Source organism: Protomyctophum bolini (assembly GCF_963924005.1).
Source record: "Protomyctophum bolini genome assembly, chromosome: 2".
Lineage (NCBI taxonomy): Eukaryota > Metazoa > Chordata > Actinopteri > Myctophiformes > Myctophidae > Protomyctophum > Protomyctophum bolini.
Window position 1 is genome coordinate 9,264,009 of NC_137863.1, and position 10,000 is coordinate 9,274,008.

The 10,000-nt window shown below is 43.2% G+C and overlaps 1 protein-coding gene across 1 annotated transcript in view; it reads right to left on the bottom strand.

The window, feature by feature from the left end:
- The window catches only part of cdh4 (cadherin 4, type 1, R-cadherin (retinal)), a 235,804-nt gene that overhangs the window by 16,952 nt on the left and 208,852 nt on the right, over nt 1-10,000 (bottom strand). Inside the window, exons 9-11 of the mRNA XM_080788722.1 lie at nt 9,642-9,779; nt 2,420-2,605; nt 1,841-2,094 (exon numbers count right to left, since the gene is read on the bottom strand). Coding sequence (XP_080644848.1) covers nt 1,841-2,094; nt 2,420-2,605; nt 9,642-9,779 — 578 coding nt within the window. The remainder of the gene's footprint in view (nt 1-1,840; nt 2,095-2,419; nt 2,606-9,641; nt 9,780-10,000) is intronic.

Genomic DNA, 10,000 nt, shown 5'->3' on the forward strand with positions numbered 1-10,000 from the left:
TGCCAAGACACTCTGCCCTGAGCTCCCATCAATAACACACACGTGCACATACACTCACACACGCGCGCGCACACCCACACAGCCGGTAGTAAGGGATGGCTGAGAAGTACAGAGAGAACCAACAAAAAGCACAAACATACTCTTAGCTTGCATGATAAGCTCCTTTTTAGGAAGGGAGTGTCTGTCTGTCTGTCTGTCTGTCACTGTGTCTGTCTGTCTGTCTGTCTGTCTTTTCTTCAGTAACATTTGTCATTGGTTAGACATGGGTTAAGGTTAGGTTTAGGTGTGCTGCCCCGTGGGAGGTTAGGTTTAAGGTGAGGGTTAGAGATAGGTTGTTGTTTGTAGGACTAATGACTAGTCTAAACCAAAAACTGTCTAAACCAAGTACTGCACCCCAGTGAGGTAACTCGAGGTTTCTCACTGACATTAAGAAAAATCAATGTGCTGCTGGAAGCGAGGATGGCGTGCGACAGTACCCTCAGTGTTAGCATACACGTGGGACTTTCTGTCACACTGGGTCGATTGCCCAGATGGCACTATGCCCGCCGGGCACCACGCTCGTCGGGGTGGACAGAGAGGATCGATGGAAGACAGGGAAAAGACAGACCAAAGGCTATAGCTTGTTACTGGATGACCTCCTATGCTGGTCGCATGACATAACAGAGTGGTAAGTGGAGAACCCTCTTCTCTTTAAGAAGTGGGCTGGCAGGTCGGTGTCAATAGAAAATGAATGCTTTATCTTTAAGTATAAGCTATTACATTGCAAGTTATATGTGTGTGCACACTGTGTGTATGTTTCAGTATTGTGGTATTGGTACTGTCCCAACGAGTGGACACCGGAGGGAAATACATATTTCCCAATTTTCATAATTGGGAAATATATTACACCTGTGCTAGATAGTTAAGTGGCACCACCTGCAGGCTTTATAAACTATATGAGTCTCTCCCAAGGGGCCAGCTAGGCACTCCAATGTTGAAGCGCTGGGCCCTAGTGGTAAGAGGAAGGACTGCAGGTGGACCCGTGGATTCATGACGAGGAAACCCCGTGCAGCTGAGCTTTAACATTGAGCGCTCGGTTGCACTTCCGCATTTGACCTCCACATTTTGGAGGTCAAATGCAGAAATGCGCCCAAAAAGGCCGAAATAGACAGTCCCTCCGGCGGCTTCAAAACGCCACTGAGCAACTTCCACTGACATGAATAGCGGAGGGGGGCGAAGCTTCGCGCCAGTTCAGTCTCTATCCTTTTAATACACTATGGTCTCTCCCCAGAAGGTGTTCTCCGTGGGATACCAAGCATTTGAGCATTAAGCAGCACACTCCCCATGGGTTACTTGACATTTAATGTTCATGTTTAAGTTTTCAAGAGTAGGCCTTGTACTACATCTGTGTTTTGTTTAGTTACATCTGTTCCAGACAGTCAGCTGTCCGTTGTGTTGAATAAATGGGGCACCGTTTCGCTAGTCTTTCATGATATGCGTTTCATTAATTATGGTTCCATGATTTTTTTAATTAATGATAAAGTAGAGTATGCTTCTAGGGCTTCTACTGGTTTTACCAAGTGAAGACAAGCCATTGCTATCCTCCAGCCAATACCGAATGTAGCATTCGTTTCCGGTTGCTTTTCGGGACCCGAAGTTCCGAGATGCTGGATTTGAATTGACAGAAAAAGTGGCCTCAAAATGCGTAGAAACCAATGGGCGACATAGTCTTTACAGTCAATTGGTGTTCCCCACAACATCGTGAGTATTGTATACCTTCTTCTCAGACACTTTACAGTAATCTTACCTACACTGCAACCTTCATTGCAGCACTGGCTAACGATCCGCTCAGTAGGCCTACCTGACAGTCTGGTGGATGAAGTGGTCCGGGTCTTGGGCGGAGAACACGGTCAGGGTGGTTCCTGCCGGGACGCCTTCCTCAAATCGGATTAGCTTGGGGTTGACGGGGAAGACGGGCGGCTCATTCACGTCCTGGACGGAGATGGTCACACCCGCTGTGGACTGGAGCGAGGACTGGATGCCGCTGGCCAGGTGGGCCTGATTGGACACCACCACTGTCAGCATGAACGCTCGGTTCATCTCGAAGTCCACCGGCTGGAAACAATGCAAAAAAGAACACAGAGAGAGAGAGAGAGAGAAGGGGGAAGGGTGGTGAGAATAATCATCCCAACTGATAACCCGTGTGATTTCTCTGCACGTTTTCTACTTGTAAATATCATTCCGTGAAAACAACTTGAGACTGCTCAGTTGCACTTGCACTTCAAAGTAGATGTGTAGGGATACAACATACTCACCCAAGCAATAATAACCTGAATACGACTGTCAAAGCAACACACAATCATTGTATTCACAACAAGTGTTCATCCCTCAAGACATGCATATTACTTTCTCAGCCAATCAAGCTCACTGTTGACTGTACCTTGACGACGGTGACCATGCCCTCGTTGGTGATGGGGTTGGTGCGGATGGTGAAGTGACCCGCGGGGTCTCCACTCACAATGCGGTACACAGCGTTCCAGTTGGGGCTGTGAGGTTGGTCCCTGTCCACCACTGTCAGGTTTGTCACCACCACGTTCACCTTGTTCTCCGGCACCTCCCCCGAGAACTAGGAGAGGAGAGGAATTGGCATCAGACTTGCTTTTACACTTTCACCCTAATTTGGTGCCATTAATAGGTGAAAATTTGCAACAATTATTGTCAATTTCTTTTCAAAATAGCAAAAAAAATCCAACCTACAAGCTCACAACGCTTCACATTAGCTTACAGTTTATTTTTGTATCTTTAGTTGACCTGAGTTTGAGTATTTGTCGTTTGCAAAACATATATTTTATTTAAGGTTATTTCATTTGAGGATGTGTATAGATGTATAATCTTGTTGTCAAGGGAGTCCTAACCATGTATCAGTGAAAAAGATCAGTTAACCCATTTTAGGCGGGAACCCCTTTTGATGTTAGCATTACGTCATGCTTTAGCTATTTAAAAATAGCAGATCTACAAGCTCATAGCGCACCACCGAGTGGCGCGCTACGAGCTTGTAGGTCTGCTATTTTTTTAAACTGTCAGGATTTAAGACATTTTTAGAATCTGATCTCAGGTCAAAATGCATTAAAGAACCACCATTCTTCTGTGCGTTAGAATCTGATCTCAGGTCAGAATGCGTTAAAAGAGGAAAGAAAAAAAGGGGAAGATAAGTACGAAGGGGGAAAAAGTGGGAGGAGAAGCTGGAGATGGATTGGTTTAAATATGGATAATAGAGAATCATTGTTTCCATTACATTAACCCATTCTGACCGGGAACCCGTTTTGGTGTTTAGCATCATGTTATGCTTTAGCTATTGAAAAATAGCAGATCTACAAGCTCATAGCGCGCCACCGAGTGGCGCGCTACGAGCTTGTAGGTCTGCTATTTTTGAAAAATCTAAGGAACGACTGACATTTTTAGAATCTGATCTCAGGTCCGAATGGGTTCATCAGACCAGTGTGTGTCCAGTGGAAAACCTCGTATGAATCTGATCTCAGGTCAGAATGGGTTAATGCAGCCCCTTATTATATTCATATGTCTACTCTATATTGTAAGTAATGAATTTGTTCAATTACGTGTTTACCCATTTAATCTAGACTCTGTGTTCACCCAATCTAAATCTAAATAAGCAATTAGATAAGCACTACTGTACTGTAATTAAGGCGATGGTAAGAATAATCTTTAGCAAATGATCTCCATTATGTTCCAATTGGAAACGAAGCTTATTAACTACCTGGAGGACAGCTTGTGACAGCTATACTGCGGTAAAGAACTTAGTGTGCAGGGAATAGTACACTGAGCTGTAATACATTGTAATACATAGTATTACTATTTTGATTACAACTATTAATAGTAGTAGTAAGTAATGGTATATTACAGTACATCAAATTTTATGAGACTAGATAACGTAGGAGACCTTGTGTTATTAGATTTTGTCCATATCTCTACATACACTACATACTGTAGGCATTTATTTATTTGTTTTTATTTTTGAGGGATATGTCTCCACACAATGAGCTTTTGTCCCCCAAAATATCCACAACACAAATATTAAATGCCATTGACAATGAAGGGAAAATGTATGTCATCTTGTCCCCACACGGCTCATATTTGCCATCTACAATAAAAGGAGAAATTAGGTCAAATGTCTGCCAAATATGACATAAATTTGTGGCAACAGGTAACAGGCATTCTGATTGGCCAGTATGAGATGATGATGTACGATGATAAGAGCGTCCCTCACTTCAGATTTATTACCTCATTGAAATCAGAAATGTCCTTTACAAGATATAGCAGCCATAAAAAACAACTATAATCACAAGACACTGGAATACAACATAATATACATGTATAACCACAATAAAAAACATTAAGAAAGCTATTCAAACCTTTGGCCTCTCAAGAAAAAAATGGCATGCCTCTTTCACCACATCCTTTATGATGCCCTTAAATGCATCAATGGAGATACATGTACATATGTGTACAATATGAGTATGGACACACTACCATGCACATCCACACATGTTCAGTTCCACATAACAATCCCTGTTTCCCCTTGTGATGTAATGACTTGTTTATAGCGAGTCCGCCAGCTGCTGTTCACTGTAACAACTTCATCATCATCATCATCATCATCATCATTATCATCATAATCATCATCATCATCATAATAATAATAGCACTGAAGCCACTTTCAAAATATGCTGCTGCTTTGTCCCTACATCCCTCTCTCCCTACCTCGTTCCTCTCCCCCATTCCAACCTCCTCCACACCCCCGCAACTCAACCACACCAATAAGTAATGAGAAATATTAATATGCTCTCTCTGTCTGCATGTGTTGTGTGCATGGGCTTTTCCTGCAAGCCTCCCAAGCTGCTTTGGCCATGCTGAGAGAGTCCAAATGAAATGTGTGCTCTCAAAGGAATACATAATGGCGCAGACTGTCTGTGAGAGCTCTTCCAAGATGGCCACACTCTTGAAACACAATGTGGACCCCACTGATAAGCAACCCGAGTGTCTGGGTTTGTAAGATTCCCAAACATGGAAAAAGATACATGGGGTAAATGCGATTCAGCCATATAGGGAATATTCATCAGAAGGGGCCAATTCAGTGTCTGGCAAAAGACTAATTAAAAATGCGGTAAAATATAAGTAACACAACTTTTATTTGGGTTGGTTGAGCATTGTCTGCCTATTAAAACATTCAACATGTTACATAGACATCCTTCCACCTCCTGATAACAACCTTTCACTTTTTTCAGCTATAGGTCAAGCATGTTCTCAAAAGTCTAAATTATCAGCATAATGTACTATACACATACACAGTACACTGTCTAGTGTCTATGTGTGTCTATCTTGTGTGTCTGGAACTAATCTTGCAAACCACTGGACAGATTAATGCCAAATGTCTTGTGCACATGTTTAAAAACTTTAATTTCACAATGGAAGACTATTGGGTTCTGATCGGGCTGCAAACCGATCATAATCACTTTTTGAGTGGTGCAACCACTCCCTTACAGAGCTGTGTGTGTAGCTGGCTGGGTGGGTCTGAGCACGAAAACAGCATGGTTGTTTTTCACCACCTGTGCACAACCTAACACAGTAGCCGGTATGAAGATGGAGTGAGTGTGTGATTGGCTGAGTGAATCATGTGAATGAGAGCGTGATGCTGAGGCGGCCCAATTAACGGCCGGCAGCGACTGCACTGAGGTTCCCTGACCGAACTTGTCTATGACAGGCACAAATGCTCATGTGTCTGGTTTGTGAGGAAAAAAGTTAAATATAAATGACGCAAACGTTGACAATTCTGTGTGTAAAGTTTGGTAACGCCAGTTATGAAAATACCTGGGATAATAATGATAAAGAAATAAAGGAAGAATTTGAAACTACTGCACAACAATGGTCGTCAGTACTGTTGTTGTTGTCGACGACTTTGTCTGTGTTACAGAACAAAGATTATAATTATAAAATCATATGTATTGGAATATAAAATAATTTTATATGGGGAACTTGGACTTGGGGCTTGGGGCTGTTGGGGCTGTTGATTTGGGACTCAAATTGAGAATTTCTTTCTGTAAAGATGTGGCATGGGGTATTCAAAGAAGCGCTGTATGGATAGGGGAGGCACTGAGCTGGACCAAAAAGAATGGCCGGGCAAGGAGCTCTGTGCCCTATTTTTAAATCATGTATGGTGACTTAACGAATGTTTCTGCACACTTAAACATTGATTGGACAGTAATGTCAAGCAAATAATATATGGTAAGATTTGTGAAGATCTGTATGGTGGCATCTTCCCCTATAGAAATCTTGATGAAAAGCAAGAACAGGTATGTCTAAAGAATATTGGTGGTAATAGTATATCCGGAAAAAAGATGCGGCTGGTCTCTGTGAGGAGACAGTAAGGGCAGTGCATGTGTCAAATGGAGTTGTTTTGTCAAAACTGTTAAATGCCCGGTTGTAAATTGTAACCAAGATGAAACCATAGACATAGAGCACCTGCTAGTGGACTGTCAGAGGTCTAGAGATGTATGGGGGGAAATGCCACAGATCGGTTTTAAAATTAACGTTACGTATAATGGAGTATTTGATGAAATAATGTCTGCTATGGAACAAGATTTTTATTGGGCTGTAGTTTGCCCTGTGGTCAATAAGATCTGGAACACCAGGAGTGCCATGGTGATCCATCTCTGGAGAGGTGGTCTTCAAACATATTGTGACTGTAAAAAAAAGAAATATTTTTGTACTGTCCTCTGTATATTTGTGTATTGAAATGCCTTAATACTGTACTTGTAATGTATGTAATGTGACTGCATAAACTGTACCATGAATAATTTAAATAATGTATGTTTAAAAAGGAAATGCTGCTGCATCTCACTTCTTTATTGAAAACCGTGTCAAAATGCACAAATGAAAGCGCTACATTTTCAATGGTGCAGTCATGACTCCATGACAAAATGAGCTCTTACATTCCTATGTGGGTTGTTGAAAGCAACACCAGGTACACAGTAATGACAGCAATAAGTAGGAATAAATGTCCCGTAACAGAATCCCACTGATATAATGCTAAGATCGGTCTGCTTAAGAGAGCTGTTAGGGCCTTCTATTACAGCGTAGTGGGAGATAAACAGTAGCTATCATCAGCAACAGACGTGTGCCTATTGTCCTCATTTATCATGTTAAAACCATATCAAGCAGCTGTTATGTGATGTTTTTATGTTCAGCTTTCTTTTGAAGTGAATTGTAGATTCGAGGACCACAAATCCAATTCTCCCTCCCAACCTTTTCAGTAAGTTGGGTGAAAGAGCTTCACCGGTCAACCAGACATATACAGTAGCACTGGAAGGGTACGAAGTTCGTCTGCCTGGGAACTGTGCAATATACAACCAAAACCCCTTGTTCCCCATCATTGAATGTGTGAATGATAGCTATAGGCCTCTGGGCACACTTTAACTAGGTTGTGAATGTACTTGATTAGATAGCAAAAAGTACAACGCTGTGTGAGATCATTCTGCTGGTATCTGTTGGATACAGTTTAATGAATTGAGGCGAGTATCATTGCCTTTTTGTTTACCACATACCACATAATGAAGAACATTGCACCCTTGCGTTCAAGCCTGTGTGGTGAAATGAATAAAACATTTGGCAGGCTTTTTGTTTTGTTTTTTCAAATTAGATGCAATATAGCTGCTTGGTTTACGCCCCCGTGAGCAATTGCACTTAATTAGCGTGCTTATGTTTTCTTGCTGTGTCTCCCATGGAGAGCTATGAATTCTTCCTCTGTCTGTCATACACAAATAATTACTGAAATGCTCCAAGTCTAGTTTATTTGTGTGGGAAGAAGAAGAAAAACTGAGAGAGATTGACAAAGATGAGGCAAGAGCATCTGGTGCAGAGCGGCTTTCTTAGCCAAGGATGATGCGTGCATTCATGTTAGTGTGACAGACAATTGACATAAATAAGAAAGAAAGAAACTAAAAATGTTCTCATTATAACAAATATAGTTATTTCTCACTTCAGACACTTTCAGTGATTCATGCAACATAAACAAGTCCATGTTTTTCCTTTTTTTTTCAACTGCAAAACATTAGACATTACACAGTTTTTTGGGAACATGCAGTGAATTTCCGATTGGCACGACTGTGTGTATATCCATGCACGTGTGCCATCATGTTTGCGTGAATCTGTGTGAAGGACGTCATGTGCATGTGCTCTCTCTCTCTCTCTGTGTGTGTGTGTGTGTGTGTGTGTGTGTGTGTGTGTGTGTGTGTGTGTGTGTGTGTGTGTGTGCCCGCGCGCACGTACGTGCAACATGGCCAGTGCGTGCAACATGGCCAGTGCTTGGCGGCTGCGAGGGAGCTATAGCCCAGAAGCGCTCCCCAGTGGGAGAGGAGTGACAGAACCAGAGACGGGGACAGTGCTGTGCTGTGCAGAATGGCAAATGGTGTTGGGCTATAGCACCACAAGCCCCTGACAGCTGCAGGGAGCTCTTATCTGAACGCACGGCGAGAGCTGCACTGGCACACACGCTGACTACGCTCCCTCTGTTGAGGCAGGGATCAGAGTGGTGTGACGCCGACACACTCCGAGCTCCGCTGCTGCTGCAGACGCCGTCTGTCTCTCTCGCTCTCGCTCTCTCTGGAAACTCGAGATGTTGGCATCAACGCTAACAGTCCAGTAACGTACTGTGTTTGTGGATCTGGCTCGCCTGTGGAAGCTGTCAAGTTGTCTCTATAAACATGCGCTGCACTCGGGACCCTTCAGTTCAGTCTCTCAATGTTTATTTTAAGTATTCAAGATGAGTAAACTAAACAAAAACAGTTGAATGTTTCGGCTCTGCTGCCTTTATCGGTGGGTGTGTCTCAAGTGGGTGGGTGTGTCTCAAACAAACCGCTTAAGGAGCACAGATGGAATGCCATCAGCATAGGACACCCTGTAGCCATTTTACATCAATTAACAATCACATCTCTTGTACATTTTAACTAGAACCTGGTCAAACAACATTTAAGAACTTAAGAACTACTGTATAAACAATGTATGCATCTATAGAACTATCATTGTGATTTGTCTTAGTCTCTGACTAAGACAGCTGTTTATACTATAGAAGCTGTCAGTAACCTTGCCTATCATAACCAGCCCCCACTCTCCACCAACAACTCTATTGCCCACCATGCCCTTCTCCTGGCATTATATGCACTTCTCCTACACCTGTTGGCCGGTAAAGTGGACCAGCTGTAGTGTGCCTGCCTGTCAACACAGCAAGAAGGTGTCAGGGATCTGGGCCAGATGCCTGCGCACAAACCTCGGCCACCAGTGAACCAACCCCCTGATGGCAGGGAAGGGACAGAGACAAATAGAGGGCCGTTGTTTTGGAAGATAATTGCTTTCTACGTTACTACTGTATAAGAGGGTCACGGCGATATTATATTAAAAAACTTACCAGCAGATTAAAAAAAAATCATGTACTAGGAATTGTGAGTGTGTGTGTGTGTGTGTGTGTGTGTGTGTGGGTGTGTGTGTGTGTGTGTGTGTGTGTGTGTGTGTGTGTGTGTGTGCGCGTGTGTGTGCGTGTGCGTGTGCGTGTGCGTGTGCGTGTGCATGTGCATGGTGTGTGCTGGACTCACCGTCCTGACGGTCAGCTCGGGGGGGTTGTCGTTGATGTCAGTGATGGAGATGAGGGCCGTGGCCGTGTTGGACAGGCCGAAGTTCAGGTTGCCCTCCATGTCCGTGGCCTGGACGATGATGGTGTACTGGGACACTTTCTGCAAGGAGAAGAAAAACATGTGTGTGAGAGAGACAGTGTTGTTTTCAGGTTGCCCTCCATGTCCGTGGCCTGGACGATGATGGTGTACTGGGACACTTTCTGCAAGGAGAAGAAAAACGTGTGGTGTGAGAGAGACAGTGTTGTTTTCGTCGACTAAAACTAAGACGAAAAATGTTCGTCGACTACCTATTTTCACTGACAAAAACAAATGGAAACTAA